The 17,231-nt window shown below is 35.2% G+C and overlaps 1 protein-coding gene across 7 annotated transcripts in view; it reads left to right on the forward strand.

Moving 5' to 3' along the window:
- Positions 1–16,343, forward strand: part of ARL13B (ADP ribosylation factor like GTPase 13B) — a 45,733-nt gene extending 29,390 nt beyond the window's left edge. For 5 of the 7 annotated variants that reach the window (XM_055801364.1, XM_055801366.1, XM_055801362.1 and 2 more), the window contains 7 exons: positions 796–901; positions 4,172–4,374; positions 6,756–6,852; positions 7,970–8,201; positions 8,670–8,786; positions 9,284–9,352; positions 14,261–16,343. In XM_055801364.1, coding sequence (XP_055657339.1) covers positions 796–901; positions 4,172–4,374; positions 6,756–6,852; positions 7,970–8,201; positions 8,670–8,786; positions 9,284–9,352; positions 14,261–14,337 — 901 coding nt within the window. In that variant the 3' untranslated portion in view covers positions 14,338–16,343. Of the gene's footprint in view, positions 1–795; positions 902–4,171; positions 4,375–6,755; positions 6,853–7,969; positions 8,202–8,669; positions 8,787–9,283; positions 9,353–11,041; positions 11,086–14,260 lie in introns of all 7 variants that reach the window. The other 2 variants (XM_055801365.1, XM_055801367.1) reach the window with 2 other exon arrangements.
- The last annotated feature ends 888 nt before the right edge of the window (positions 16,344–17,231 follow it).

Raw genomic sequence — 17,231 nt, forward strand, 5'->3', positions numbered from 1 at the left:
CTACCATACTACCTTGTTAATTAAAAGCAGGTAATGGGAGAGGAAAGACTATACATCCTATTGTCATCGAGAGTTTTTATGGAAGATGGGAACAACTCTTTCTTGACTTGGCCTTTTTTGTGAAGTTTTGTTTATTTCTTATGAAACTCTCAAACCCTCAAGAAACCAGAATTATTTCCTGTGTGGGTTTTTGTCATGTTTGCCTGTTTAAAGTACATATTTTGGACTTCTACCTAAATTTCTCCATTTGTTATTAATATTTGCTCATAAGCAAACTCAGAAAATCATTGACCAACATGACTGAAAGTTTACTTTTTGAAGTTTCTTCTTAGGGACTATATCTGCTTGGCTAACACATTCCTAAATACTTAAGGAAACTTACCATGTTAATCCATCCTACCTTCTTGGATGCTGACCAATTTAAATACATTTTAATTAGGATATTGATGTCTCCATAGACTCCAACAGCTTGTACTGTGTAGCTTTAGATGTAGAATGGTACAGTCTTTTACATCCATCTTCTTAGCTGTAAAATATAATTGCTTCATCTATTAATAATTATTAAATAGTTACTAAGCACCTTAGTAATTAATGTTAGTATCTGTTGCAAATTGTGCATGGACTGACATGTTTATTAAGTAGAAAGACCAATTAAGAATTAAGGCTGAAACAAGGTATTTTTGTCTTTACTTTCTCCTTCTTCCCCTTCTTCCTATTTTTATCAAAAACTTATCCTTTGGAGATCTGAGAATCTCATGTCGGGATGCTAAGTGTGTCTTTTAATTTTTTCTTTAGGCTGGCAAATAAGCAGGACAGAGAAGGAGCCCTGTCAGAAGCAGATGTAATAGAATCCTTATCTCTGGAAAAGCTTGTCAATGAACACAAGTGTCTATGTCAAATCGTAAGTATTTTTTAAGATGCTTAACTTTCTAATATATGTAAAGCTTGCAGCGAGGTAGGAGGTTGTCCCATATAGTGTAAAACTGAAACTCAGACCCTGCAATCCCAGCAAAGATACAGGACATGTATCTGTTCTGGAAGCAATTCTTCCTGTTCACCTTGACGTTCTGCTTCTGGATCTTTTGAAGAAATCTTTATAACAGGAATCCTGAAAGTGTACACACTAGTCCATTCTGAAACCATCTAAGAATAATTTGTTACTGATATGTTTAAAGCTTGTTTAATTGGACAGCAAGTTCAATATTCCACCTTTTTAAAAAGAAGCAGGAAATGGAATTTGCCTACGTTAGCATTCAGGAAGGATCACTGTTTGGATATGGTGTTTGTCTCATTTCTGTTCATAGCTAAAATCATCATTCAATCTGAGTCACCACCTGGCAAACTCTTATGAATTAATCTAATTTCCGGAACAGTAGTCACCAAATAACACTGTTGGAGCTAGTTGCTAGTTAAATTTTTGTCCTAAAATACCTGCGTTTCAGATGTAGTATTCACAGTCATGTTAAAAAAAAAAAAAAAAAAAAAAATTAAGAAAAGGGCAGGGGAGAGGGAGCCAAAACCAGAAATCTGTATGAAAGCTACTTAATATTGGTCAATGTTTCCAATAATTTATCTAAATCAGTAGTTCCCGAAATTTTCTTTGAAGTATTTGTTTTAATTAACCAGTTTATTAGTTAACTATTTGTGGGCTTTACTTTTGTAAACTTTTCCTAATTTCAATAAGAAACATTTAAAAAGATAATGTAATGTTATTAGCCAAAATTAAAAGGCAATTTTGCAAAACTATTCCAGCTGGTATTTGGTTTTTAAAATTTCAAAAATACACTTAATTCCCTAGGGAGAGTTGTAGGGTAATACATAGTGCTGCTATTTTCTCTAGAAAGCTGAGTTATAGCAGGGCATAGCTCTGCTATAGTGATTATGTCATGACTCTTTGAATGCTTTTCTTCAGTCAGTGGACTTTGCACTACGCATATGTAGCTATCATAAAAATAACAATTGCGAGTTTGCCGTTTTGTTTTCCCAGGGGACTTCTGTGACATAAATATTTTCTTGAAAAGCAGCATCAATGTGAAAGACCTGTAAGATTCTAGTGTATTTCCCCAATACTTTAGAATTATTTAATTTGTGCCATTTTCCAGTAAAATGCTGTTCTAGTTGTCCATTTGTATCTTGGGTGTAATCAACAAAGAAACTAGATCACGTATTCTTAAGTCATTTTAGCTGAAATCAGCTGAGAGTCTTACCTACTCAAATGGGCAGCTTCTTTACTGGGCAGATGAAAGGTAAACATGGTCCCAAGTTGTTTCAACATGATGACTCATGGGGTGAGTTTAAACAGGGGTCTTGTGAAACAAGATTTAAATAAAATTAGGCAAGGACCAAAAAACTGTTTTTTGTCTAATTAGTTTTTTTCTGGATCTTTGTTTCCCACAGATAGCTATTTGTCTCACTGTCACACGGTGTCAGTGAGAATTACTTTCCTCTTTCTTTTTTAATATCTCTGTATTTTCTGTATTTCTAAATTTCTGTATTTTACAACTGAACTACAACAACAATAATCTTGGTGCAAACCAAGAAGAAAATTGCCCCAGTGCTGTCTATTGTTTTATCTTGGTTATCAGAGAGAAACAAGGTATTATTGCCTATACATTTTCACCTGATGAGGTTCTGCTAGAGTATTGTGGCATTCCATAGTGAACAACACTCATATTTAAACCTTAATTTAGACAAATTAGGAATGTATTAAAATGCAAACTATATATTTTTATAAAATAAAGGTATATTTAAGATATACATTAAATATACATTATATGAAATATGTTTATATAAATATATATATTAATATATAAGATATGTTTATTATATATAGATAAAGCAGTTTAGCACTGGGGGGGACATAACAGGACAGAATTATTTTTTTCTGTTATAAATTGTACATACCATATCTGACTATGGTACCACTTAAATGCTTGTCAAATGAAGAGGTAAAGGGGAATTTTATATGTGTTGACATTGGAGAGAGTCTTTGTAATTGTCCTTCACTCCTGAGCACAATCAGGTGTGTAATACCATTTCTTCCTGGCAAACACATAGCTGGATCTGTTCAGTTGCTATTCTGTGTTCTAAGCTAGAATCAAGACATGTTTCTTTTGTTCCATTAAAGCCCATTATACTTGTCCTCCTGACAATTAACATGAGGAACAAATTAATCTTTTCCTATTTGCAGTTGTGCCTTATGTTTTTGAAGGCTATTATTGTATCTCCTTGAAGCTTTTTCATGTCAAGAGAACCACTCCTGTTCCTGCAATGTTTTCTTACCAGATACATTTTCATAACCAGTTTTGTTTGAATCGAAAGGAGCACAGTGAGAAAAATCATTCTAGTCAATCCACTTCCTTGAATTGTTGCATCCAAGCTAGATAACATATTCCAAACTAATTTGGCAGTGGCTTTTCCACCCATCTTCCAACTGGTTTGCCTAGATCATGGTTCTCTCTCTTACTGATAAGAATATCATGATAGAAGTTTCAGTCCAATCAACATGTGTAGTATTTTGCTTCACCCCTATCCACAATACCTCTTCTGATCTAAGAAACAGAATGGGTTTGACAGTTTTAATGACAAATTCACACTGGATTTTATTTATCCCCTTAGTGCTATGAACAAGTTGAACATTTCTTTCATGAACTGGAGCTAAGCTGATTCTCTTGCATCTTGTTTTTTCCATTTTACTACATAAATATAACATGGACTATCTATAAACCAGCAGCAAAACAGAACATACGTATTTGGGGTTGATAAGTTATATTTCTATATAGACACATAGATATGGATGTGTATAGAAACAGGTTTGTAAATATACATATATACACATAGCAGTTATATATGTTACAGCTGTGTGTATATGGAATGGGTGTATGTATATGTCTAGAGAAAGACATGCAAACGTGGTTTTCTGTGCAGTATTCGAGTATTTTTGAAATCACACTGGAAATAATGGAATTTGGTAGAACTAATGTGATTTGTATATTGGCAAAAAAAGCACCTAAATTTATAGAATACCTAAATGCAAATTTATTTCCCCTACTTCTCAGAATTTTGCAAGCTTCACAGTAAAAAGTAATTGTTTGGCTGAATTCTTGTTTTCAGTCAAGGAATGTGTTCTGAACTGCAAAAAAAATTCCACTCTCTCTCCTTAAATTTGCAGGAACCTTGCTCAGCTATCATGGGCTGTGGGAAAAAAATTGATAAATCAATAAAAAAGGGTTTATATTGGCTATTACATATCATAGCAAAAGATTTTGATGCCTTAAATGAGCGCATCCAAAGAGACACTACAGAACAAAAAGCGTACGAAGAACAAAAGAAACTAGAACGAGCTGAGCGCGTGAGAAGGATACGAGAAGAAAGGTATTGTCTCTGTAATTTCTCCTACCTCCCCTTCCTCCAAGATATTTGATTCATTCCTGTATAAAGAATTTAAAACTTCTGAGCCAAGAGCATCCATATTAGAAGTACAGACCTGAGTGCTAGATCCTTTCTTTAATTAAGACCTACACGTTTTTGCCTGGTTCACCCCCTTTATTTTATTTGCTCTGTGCTGGAAGTGTACCATGAATGAGAATTGCAAGGCGGTAGTTGAATAAATTTGCCCTTGCTAATATAAGTTTACAAGAGGCTAACCAAAAAAATTAAGTCCTGGCATTTAATCTTAGGTCACCTTCAAGTACGTCTAAAATAAACTTATTAAGGTAGACTTTGTAAACCATATGTGAATATCAAAGACTAGATGTGAAACTTTATTCAACACTATGCTTAATGAACTTCAGGATATCCAGCAGGTAAGGCATGGAGAGACTTAAGACGATGCAGGGAGGAGAAGCAGGACAAGCAATATATTTCTTCCCTTCACAGCCCTTCGTGGTCATCAGCAGCCCACCATGATTCCTATTAGAGAGTGAAGTGAAACGTTTTAGCAAGGCATTCTTAAAAAAATTGCTGATCACTCCTGTCCCCCTGTGTGCCCTATATACGCAGAGATTTGCGAGTCTCAGTTACTGTGGGAAGTGACTGTGCAGCTGCTGTGAAGTGTCTTGGCTTGTACTCATGCCCGTTTGGTTTACTTCAGCAAGTACATTGCTTAAGCACATTTTAAACACCTGGAATCTGACACATTCTTCATACATATTTCACAAACTTATAAAAAAATTCATACGCTGTTAGTCTGCCAGATGTCTCTGCATCGACAAAACGCTCTGACCATGTTGGACTGTGTTGGGTTTATGCCGTGTTGAGAGGCGTAGTGAGGAGCACTGGCTTCGAACAGTCTCTCAGAGGTTGTCTAGTGATTGTGGGCATTTTCCATATATTCTGCTCCTGTTCCATGATCTTGATTGTATTTGTTCACTGGAAGAATGGATTGGGTCTGAATTAGATTAAAGGCTTCAAAGTTTTGCTAAAGTTCTTGTGTCTTAGAGGAAAGCTAGCTTGTAGCTTCTTGCTGGTTTTACCTGTAGCTGAGGGCATGTCTCACATAGAAGAGATGGCATTAAATTCTCATTTTGCTGTTTTGCATCGATTCCTCACTGTAAGAAACAGGTTAATCTGTATTCAATTGTAATTCTGTTTCATTCTGTGCTTTAATAATTCCCCAGACTGCTTATTGTTCAGGTTTGCTTCCCTGAATGTTTTCTCAAAGTGCATTTCCTCCATAATACATTCATAGCAAACATCTTGTTCCAAATGGCAAACCAGAGAGGTAGTGCCAGTAAATTTTAACACAGCACTGGCTGTTCCTTCCAAGTAGCATGGTTTCCTGGGTACGTCGGTGACCTCCCTTTCATTCCCCTCCGTGCCTCTGAACAACAGAGTTATTTCCTCTCTCAGTGCTTGCAGTTGTAAAGCAGGTGTAACAGTGATTCCTATGCACCAGTGCTATCAGAGCGATTGATGAAAAGTGTTTGATGAGCATATAATTTATTAATGGTATACTATTTAATACACAGGAGTTGAATATTTCTTGCATAAAGGTCTGGTACCTAAAAACCTACTAGTGCAACAGCAGTATACTGAGCATTGTGTGTCTTTCTGAACTTTTCTGAGCCTAGTTGAAGCAAATATGAATTCCCTATCTGCTACCACATAAACTGAATGCTTTGGTAGCAGTTCTCCATTATGTGTATTAAGAAAGATCTAAAATTATGAGAAATGGAGGTGTGTTAAAAATAGAAGAATAGGTTTTACATAGTCTGTTTTCCCACCACATAGTTGTGGGTTTTTTTTTTGTATTTTGTTTTGGTTTGTTTTTGTTAATGATTGACTACCTTGAAAAAATTGTTATAAAAGATTACCACTGTGAAAATTTCAGCATGACAATTTCAGCATGCTGTTGAACAATCATACCCTTCCAGTTACAGAAGTATTCTGTCACGTATCCTGTCCTCCAAAACTGCTTCTACTTCCCAAGTGCTGATTGAATCTTCTGTCAAGTAGCAGCGGTTTCTACCTCTGCCATGACATATACTCATGCTTTATTGATGTTAGCTTGTCAGGGTGATTTCTGTAGAATGTTTTTTCAAAATACAGAAGCATATTGTAAAACTCAGTTGGCATAAACCAGAGGATGTTAGATGGCCTAATAAGTATTTCTCTAGCGTGTAAAGTTTATGGCTTGGCTTCTTCATAATTCTTTGTTCATCTTCCCCCCCCCCCCCCCCCCCCCCCCCCAAAATATCCCCCCCCCCAAACATTAAAACAACAACAACAACATAAACCCAACAACAATGACAAAGGGAAAGAGAAGAAGGAAGAAATGTACCTGATGAGGAAGATCCTGAGCCTGGGAACTCTGAAAACCCTTTCCAGCCTATAGCTGCTGTCATCTCTGAGGTATGGGAATATGTGGAAATCTGGATTGGTTTAGAGCTACCACTAACAGATTTCTGAGAGGTAATGAGAAAAGTGGTTCATTTAAGAGAATTATTCTAAGTCTGTATGCACTTTTGTCTTCTTCTTTTTTATCTCGTCAGTCTTGTTTGTTTGCATTCAATCAATGCTTTCATGTTAAGAATGTTCCCTATTTTTGATTTGGGGTCAAAAAGTTTCGTAGACATGGTCGAATAAAGGTATTGTGAACAGATGACTGAACACATTTCCTAATTAAACTATTGGATATTCAGGAGTGAAAAATATTCAAAGTATTAACTTCTTGTGAAGCGTTTTACTGAGGTAGTGAGCCATATAAAATCTTTCTGACTACTATGACTAGATTTCTGAGCATAACCTGTTTTCTGTTGAAAACCTGAGACAATTGAGAAGTTTTCTTAGTTTTGAAAGAAGAAAAGCATATTAGTATACAATATATAGTTTCCTTAACCTGTGTTTCTGAATTCAGGTAGTTCTTATTTATTGTACCGTATTTTTTTTATTCGGTTGACTTGAGGTAACACAGTCTCAAGAAACACATAAACTCTCAGAGACTTTTTCAGTAAGTAATTCAAACATATGCTTCTCTCCAGGACAAAAGTGCCCATATCCATACATCTTGTAAAGTCAGCTACATGCACAATAATACACTTTATAACAACATACAGAGTAAGAAGAGAAGGGTGTAAGTATAGGCATTGCAGAGACTGTGATTTAGCGATGTAGAACCTGTGAAGCAGCCTGTCATTGGGTCCATATGACTCAGTCGGTGTTTCTCCAAATCATGGTAGCACTTTCTGGCTATTTAAGTTCTGTGCATGTGTATTGTGTTTTAACTAAAATATTAAAAAAGAAAAAAAAAAAAAAGGAGGAAATTAGGAGTTTTCTAACCTTTTGCTCAGGACTTTCTTCCTCTGGACAGGATACTGGCAATTTGATTTCTTTACTTATTTGTAAATGTTTTCTATGCTAGATGTGGGACAGAAAAATATTTTAGGAACATTTTGATTTTTAAAACTACCTTCCTGTCTTATCAGTCATTTTACAGCATTAGAGGGTGTTAAAGTATCTTTTTTCTTAGAATGAAAAACAAATTGAAAAAGAAAAGAAGCGGCAAAGGTTGGAGACTGAAAAGGCTACAAGTCTCTTGAAATCACAAACAGAGCAGGAACAAATGGATGCCCAGCACTTATCAAGTAGCAGCAGCCAAATCACAAATGATAGTAGACTAGAAACATGCAATTCTACAACTACACAACTTTTGCAGCATGAAGAAGAGAGTGAGCAGCAAGCCTCAGAATGCCTTGACTCAGGTAAAACTGCTTCCTTTGAATTCGTCATTTAATGTTACTTTTCACATAGTTCTTCCTTCTGTCTGTGTTATTTTCCATGATACCACATGTTAATTTAAACTGTTGAAAACATAAAAATACACCATTAGGGCACTGTATTGGAAGACCTGTATAAAAAAAGGGCATGCTTGTTGGTGAGACTGATACTGTAGCTGAAACTAGGTACATTTTTATTATAATCAAATATGCGGTCCACTTCCCATCAGTACCAAGCTAAGTTGAATTTCTTGATTAAAATGTAGAGTTTGCATATATTTTATGCTTACAGTTTATTTTCTATAGTAAAATGATGTGCAGATTTTACATTTCACATAATTTTGTATATAAGTTTGAGCTGATTTATGTCACCCCAAAAATTCTATTAGAAGATGATCTAGGATATTCTCTGAATATAACTGGTATGTAATGCTGTATTTCTGTTTGGTATAGATAACAGTAAGAAAAAAAGTAAAAAACCAAAATTAAAAAGGGGCCACAGAGTAGAACCTGTTAATACTGATGATACTGTTCCCAAAAATCCTACACCACCACCAGCTCTTCCACCAGGTAAGTCTACTAACAAATAATAATAGATGTCTCAGTTTGTGGTTATTAATCCTTTAAAATAGTCATTTGTGAATGATGAAACTGGAATGGTCTTCATACAGAGATATGCTACTGAAACTTAATCTCTAGGAAATCTTTGATGCAGTTTCCCACTTCACAGTATGAACTTCCAGCAGTATTAATTTGATCTGTCCTTGTGGGGGAACATGTTACTGTTTTCACACACAAAAAAAAAAAGAAGAAAAAAAAGAAAAGAAAAAAAAAAGGCAGAAACTTGCCTACTGACTGGTGAAAAAGTGATTAAAATATCAATGTTTTTAAGGGTAATTCCATTTATTTTTAAAGTATTTAATAATTATTCACCATAGATACAATATATTACATACTTTTGGCATTTCTAAATGCTTTGATTTCTCCCAAAGAGAACTGGCTTTCATACATTTCATCAGAATCAAGTGCAGTCGTGGCGTGTTTTGACTGTCTTTGTTTTCCTTTAGTTGGCTGGGGAACTCCCAAACTTAATAGACTTCGAAAACTTGAGCCTCTTGGTGAAACTCATCATGCTGGTAATTTAAAATGTTTTGGATTTTTTACTTTTTTTATAGCATTCTCCATTGTTCATTCACTTCTACATTCATTTCATCCTTCATCCTTTTTTTTAATTTCTTAATGCCAGTTTTCATTGACCAAAAGCTAACACTTTTGCTTAGTAGAAAGCACCTTTTTGATTTTTCAAGTCTTACTCCTTTTTTTTACCAAAAAGACTAAATTCTGTCAGATTCCCTTATAAAGTTTGAAGTGGCACAGGATATCAGAAGCTATTAATGATCAGAAGTTATTTGCACAGCAGCATGCAACTAAATATTATAATGTGGCACATAACAAAGAGCAGCAGGATCAATTGCTTTTAAGAGTCCAAACACATTTTGCATTCAAAATGGAAGTTTCAAAGTGTATCTCCATTGTCCATATGTAGACAATTCATCATTATCTGATGCAGTGGGAACAGGAGTGGGGTTAGCTGGATACTGGAAAAAGGCTGAGGTACTCAGCAGAGAGGATACTGCAGAAAGACCTAAGCAGGACTGCAGAGATCCAGCAGGGCTTATTAATTTGCCATCCATAGTGGCTTTTCCACATCCAGGCTGGTTCTGTGCTGCCTGTTTGTTTCCACACTGATCTTACGATCTGATCTGGAAGCGCCAATCACATCACAATACTGAACCCAAATGAGCCCCGTGTATTTTTCTGTAGTTCTGTGAACCATAGCCTCCATCCAGGTGAATTCACTGTGTGTAGGCTGACTCCCTGTCTTGCCTCTTGAGATAGTCTAAAATTTCTTCTCCCCACTGGTACTGCCTCCGTATGGTTTTAAAAGTATAGTCTGTAAGTTTTTTGTCATTGATTTGGGGGTGTTTTCTTTTGGCAAGGAAAGCTACAGAGATGTGGGCACTTCCAAATTAAGTGCATCACGTTAGTGACTTCAAATGAGGGACTGCGATCCCAGCTGTGATGAAAAGCCCAACATAAATTTGATTGCAGAAGTAGCGAGACTTCCAACTGAAACCCTAGGTTATTGGTCTGCAAGGAGAGTTGTCAATGATAAAGCTTGGGATCTGCTCCTTTACCTGAAAAGCCAGTGTCCCCAGAAGTTCACAAACTGATAGGAAAAATAAGTTTAGTAACTGGAAATGTCAAGATGTAGCAGGCAGATTCTTAATTTCTTTCTGCAGTAATGACTGTTTTCTATTTTTGGAAGACCGTGGAAGATTGTTTTTCATATGCTCATATTGCATCTTTTTCTCAGTTTTAAATGATAATTTCTGCCTTTTTATTACATTTTTATTTTTCAAATCTTGACAAGCCAATTGAATGTGGAGACATCTGGAGTTATACCAGAGAAAGATAACCAAACTAAAGCAATGGGAACACTCACACAAATTGAACAAAGAGAACGTTAATTGAGGAACTTAAAGAGAAAGGAGCTCAGTGTGGATGTCATGATCCTTGAGCTTAACCCTGACTTGAATTGATTGTGCTACTATCATGTAGTACAGCACCATATGTACATACCTGCTGAAGTTCTGAAGCAACAGAAAATGGAGCTTCTCTGCCGAAGAATCAAAAGATGCTTAAAGGGGAATTAAGATCTCCAAAACCTAAAAAACTTATTTTTCACAGGAACATCATTCATGTGCATAAAATGTAATTTATAGTCTTAATAATAAAACCATCTTGCTCTTTTTTATTTAAAGGCAAATAATGAGAAGGCGACAAGAAAGAAAAACCAGATGAAGAGGTAGGGAGGGGAAGAAAGGGAAGAGATGGTACTCAATTTTTGCCTGTGCCTAAGGGAGGTGTTGCATTTTCTAGCAAGAACATGGGTGGGACAAAGAGGGAAAAAAATGCATAAGCTAGGTTGCCAACTCTCAGGTATGTAAGTTAGTAACCTGAGATCTTTGTTGATGTAGTCAATTTGTAAAATAAGGACAATAATTAAAGTGTTTTGGAATCTTAACAATGGAAAAGATGTTTGTAGGGAAATGATCTCTTGACCAGAGGTGTAACCATTGAGATCAGAGGAAACTTGGAGTGCTCAGAACTTTGCAGCTTGACTCAAGACATCGCCTGCTTTTTGCAGAGATTTGGGTTTTTTCAGGAATTTTGAGATGCAAGATTCACACAGATACAGAAAGCAAGAAAACATGTATTAGGCATCACTATTTATAAATGAAAAAAGTTCTTCAAATGCATGGTCCAGCATTGCCAAATCTTCAGTTAAGTCCTGATATCAAAGAACATCAATTACTTATTTTGTTTAAAGCACTTATTTTTTTTTACTCAGACCATCTGAGAGCCATAGAATCATAGAAATGACCCGTAAGATCATTGAGTTCGACCCTTAACCACCAAGTCCATCTTGCACTGAGTTTAGCTTGTCATCTGTCCTTGCCCGTTTTCTGTCACGCAACAGTGTTTTTCAGTGAGTTTTTACGTATTTTGTAGATGGAGAACCTGCTCCTGCTTAGAAACTCATTTGAGTTTCCTAAAACGAACGGAGCCTGCCTTTGATCCATTTTTTAGAGAACAACTCCTTTTGGCTGTCCCTTCAGCAAAGAAATAAATCAGGTTTGAATTCCTGCCCCCTCCCTGCTTTGCCCAAAATTCACTTTAAACGTGGTTTTAGAAGTTTTTTCAGCCATTCAACCTTTGTGAAATAAAAAAGCCTGGTTTCCTTATAGGTTTCATGATTAATTGATATAAATGATTTGAAGGTACAATTTGCAGTGAAAGCTTAAAGTTTGGCAGGAGGGTGTTTATTGGTTCCTATAGCTGGGGCTTTAGTAAGGCTTTCTTCTCTGTGGGTTTTTTGGATTCTCTGAAGTACGTTGTTTTCTATAGCAATACTGCATCCTGTTGAACAACATGCTTTGACAAACCGTTACTGGCCAAGGAGCTGAAAAATCCTTGCGTGGGGGGCAAATGAGCATCTACCTTTCGTGTAGACCAGGCTGAAAAACCTCAGTTCCAGTAGAATGCTCAGGACTCCAATTAAAATTGTTAGTGTCCATAAGGGCAAGGAAAGAAAAAAAGTATTTTAACAGTCTGCTTCTAAAAGTTTAAGGAGCTTTGGTTATGCATAGAGCTTATTTTCAGGAGCGTTCTCCAACTCTATGTCCAAGAGTGTGTCGATGAAACATTTGATAGCTCCTCAGTGTGAGCTAACCCCCTTTAAGCTTCAAAGCAGATACAACTTTTTGTAGTGTTGATTTCTGCTAGTCCATGGAAAAACACAGGAACAGGTGTTTGTCAGTATTCCCATGCATTCTAGTACAGGTCTTTGTCAGTTAGTCTTAAAAATTATTTTTTTGGAAGTGTCACAGATATGTGATATACTTTGCTGATGAAACACATACAATTAGTGTAGTGTGAGGTTGGAATAACCTCCAAAGGTCTGTTTTTTAATGTGAGGTGTTCTCAGAGACATAAATCTGTCTTAATGATTTAATATGCAAACTGAAAAATTTCAGTGTTGGTGAGCAGGCTATTTGGTATATATATTGAGTCATTTTTGTGTCATTCTTAGCAGCGAACATTACGTCTGATACTTTGGCAGAGTCAACAGGCAGTAGAGGCAATTATATAAATCTTTAATTATATACTTATTTTCACTAAAGACTGCAATTTTTCCAGTCATGCTAATGATTCTAGCACAACACTAGGTAATGAGTGTCTATTTCTTGTCACTGGAGGATACATTTGCGAGGATGATAAACCTCTTTCATTATTGGACACACAGTCAAAATTGTCTGCCAGACCTCAAGGAACTGACTAATAAAAACATCCATTGTGCAGGTTTTCATTTACCCTAGAATCATTTGTTGCAGTTTTGTTGCTTTTCACATGCTGCTGCAATGCTGAATTAGCTCTATTAAAATCATAAGATCTACAACAATAATACAGAAGTGTTATTATTTTACTGATTAACTGTAAGGATAGCTAAAGCCTTGATCCTACAGACATATACACATATTCTTAGAGTCATGCAATTCAACTTACTTGCTTTTGTTAATTTTAGCTTAGGAATGCAATTTTAACAGAAGTTATTCCATATGTAGAACAAGTGGAATATATTTTTCTTGAAAAATTATGATTAGTTAAAGCTGAATTTTGTGTTGGCAGGCCACCAAGGCTTTGTTGGAGAAGAGGTTGTCAGTATAAACAAAACTGAGATTTGAATGCTTCAAAAAGCTGCTTCTATTTTTTCTTGATTTCTACCTCTTTCCTTTTTCCATCTTTCATTATATTATTTCGCTTGTGAAATGCTTTGCATGTAGCAGTCTGCATAGGTTTGTGGTTTTTGTATTTATTTTTTTTAATCAATTACAATTTTTGGGAATAGTTGTTACTCTTTTCTGGTGTACTTAATAACTTTGTCTTGAACAATTTTACTACTTTAAACTCCTTTATTGACAGAAAGAAATGTTGCACTTGAATCTAAAAATTCTTAATACAGTTTTTAAGAAATGTAGTGTGGTTTTCAAGATAGATGCCTTGCATAAGTGGTCCCAAAATTTTGGATGCTGCGTAGTGTTACTGTACTTAAACCTTTATTGTAATGCAGACTTGACTACAGTAACATTCAAATTCTGATACTTATTTTTTTCAGTTGTTATTTGTACACTTTGGATGTCTCATTTCCTATTTTCAGGGATGTTTACAGATCACCTTTGGGCTTGATCTCGCAAATGCTGATGCATGTATAGTAAAATGTAGTTAAGCCCTGTTTTGGCCAACACACCTCCAGACTAGCACGATGTCTGTAAGTTGCTTGTAGGAATTAGCTCAAAACTTGTAGACTACCTAGCTTTCATTAAGGAAGCGAGAATTTACCTTATTTCAACATTCTTTAGGCAAGGGAGATAGTAAATAACAGATTGATGTGTTTTTCTTCTCTTACATTTTTTACACAGATTTCTACGGAAAGCCTCTGCCCCCGTTGCCTATACGCCAAAGACCCAACAGTGATACCCATGATGTCATTGCTTAACTGGATCACAAATAGCATTTAAAAAACATGAACACATTATATCAGAAACGTTTTTTCCCTTGAAGGAATTTTTTTTAAAATTATAACTTTATCGGCTTGTTGCAAAACAACTTGGTGACAATTAAACATGGAGTTCGTTCTGTCATGCTTGGTTGATCAGACTTTGTCATTTACTTTTCACAACACCAGCTCTTCTTCAGGATTCAGCGTGAGATCAAGTCCATGGATGCTCATATGAACATGGTATTGGATATTTATTGGGTTTACTTGTGAAAATACATAGCTGTAAACCTGAAGAAAAATACCTTCAAGATCACAGAATACTGGGTTATACGTTTTCACCAAGGTCTTTCTCCAGGTGCCGCACAGTGGTTGGTATTTTTGCAGCTTATAAATGATTCTAAACCATTTTGTAAGATTCTATGATAGGATGAATATAGAAAGGTTATGCAACAAATATTGAGTATATTTTTCTAACTTTTTATAAAATTATTTGGAAGTTGAATGGATGTGCATACCTACTACCAATAAAATGACATCTAGAAAGCATTAGAAAGCTGATAGTCAAATGCATACCAATAGAGTATGTCTGAGTCTTACATTTCTCTTACAGTAGCAATACCTCTTATGAGGGATTACACTACCAAATGCTTTTGTCCTATTTCTGGCAATCTGAAGGGAGGGGGAAGGTAGAAAGGAAAGTTGAAGATAAAAATGTTTTATACAGAATTAATGCTGTTTGAACTGTCTGAAAGTTTTCTTATGTGTTGTTTTCTTTGTTTTGTTGACTGAGTTCGGCATAGGTAATAAATTCAGTTGCAAAACCAGAGCTGAATATTGTATTGTCTACTATGTCATATGAGAAGATTGCTCATAGTAAAAGTTTTGCACTAACTTGGTCATCAGTTTTCATGAAAAACTGAATCAACCCGTATGCAGCTAAGCTCCAGGATTTTTTAATCTTGATAATACTAAAATATAAGATCTTGAAAACTAAAGAAACCCCAGAGTCTTAAGGTCTTATATAATACTTCCATGTAATGTGTTGATTTTACTTTAAAAAAATCACACACAGGTGATACATAAACAGCAAGGGTTACAATTGATTATATTCCTATTTAAATGTTTTTTCCTCTTTCCTTGGAGACAACCGTTGGTATATTGTGTGAAGGCGTATCGTTGTGCCACTTGGTCACAGCAAGGAGGAAACCCCCCTTCAAAAGTATTTTTTGAAGCAGTACTTGATGGTTTTCTGTCACTCACTCAGTCTTCCACAACATGGTGTTACCAAATGATTTTCATAGATGTTAATGCAATGTGTATGTTCGGCACTTTTGATGTTAGAAATATTTGACATATACCCCTTATGGCAATGAGTTGCACAAATAAATATCTGCCATATTAATGGAAATTAAATTATTAAGATTCTTTTTAAGAATATGTTTGAGTGGAGGAAAAAAAAAATCAGTCTTAAGAATATTAAGTTTGGATTGGGAGGAGAGGAATATTTGAAGTCTGCTAGTTTAGTGTAAGGATGAAACAATTTGTATGTGACTTACCGTGAGAGTATTTTTGTTGTATTCTAATAGGGTAACATGGTTCAGTTTCATTCTCAGGATTTAGTTGTTTTCACTTCAAACACACACGATATTAAGTGGAAGGTGTGGTCGCATAAAAGTTTATGTGTGCATTCTCTATCTTACTATTTTTAGCTATACCACTTAAATTTTTTGGCTTAAAAACTCTTTCACAAGCTTGTATTTTTACAGCTCCAGTTTCTAGAAATGTATTACCCTTTTAACACTTACCTAAAATAAATTAATGGAAGTCTTTATTAAAAATAAAACTAAAAACTGCTGTGATAACAAAACTTGAGAAACTGAAATGTAAGATGTCAATACCTTATGTGAAACGTGTGTTATGCGTGTTGTGTGTGTGGACACATATCAGTTCTGTTTCTGCTTTTAAAATAAATTTTTACAGTATGTGACCAATGTACTCAAAAATGTTTCATACAGTTTGTTTATTAATATGCTCTGTAATTATTTACTACAGGTTTTTTCAGTAATTTATACTACCTTGACTTTTTATTTGCACAATATGACATTTATGTGTAGAATAAAACTAATGCACAGCATCAGTGTGTTTGCCATATTATCATAAATTTCCAATGTTTTGGAAACAATTATGGTCATAAGTGTTTGGTGGCTGCAAGTCTCATTTACATTGTTAAAATGTACAAAACAGAGATCTTAGATGGAATCCTTGTGTATTTTTACAACTGCATTGTGGTCAAATTTAGAATTTATTGATAGATTGGCACTAAGTTGTGTATACATATGAAGTGCTTTGATAGTGCACTTAATATTTGATAGGTAATAAGTTGCACAGTTGTAAGCTGAGAAGGAATTGCACAAATCAGGAGATTTCTTTAGGTTCTGATACTTTCTCATTTTCAATAAGATCGCTTTCAAAATGGATCAGTAGATTCAGCTAAGTATTTGTACTTAAATACATGAGCGGTAAGAACAGGAATATTCTACATAAGCAGAAAAGTTCATCTTATCGATGTGCAACATTTAAAATATATTTTGGACAAAATATTTTAAAGGTCAGTTAAATGTGTCTTCTAAAGAATAGTAATTTTCATGAGCTGAATTAATGTAGAAGGTAATTGGTGCTTCAGAATAAGTTATTGTCTTTTTAGCCAAAACCTAGACTGCACAGAAGGACCTTACTCAGAGATTTCAAGGTTTCAAATAGAAAATAATAACTATCATTGTATTATAAAAAGTAGGTGTATTTGATATCCGTTATGTTCAGTTTCACGTCTGTGACGTGGTCTCTGTGTAAATGATGCACGGTGAGGGGCACTCCCATGGAGGTGAGCCAGA

This window comes from Falco peregrinus, chromosome 4 (genome assembly GCF_023634155.1).
Source record: "Falco peregrinus isolate bFalPer1 chromosome 4, bFalPer1.pri, whole genome shotgun sequence".
NCBI lineage: Eukaryota > Metazoa > Chordata > Aves > Falconiformes > Falconidae > Falco > Falco peregrinus.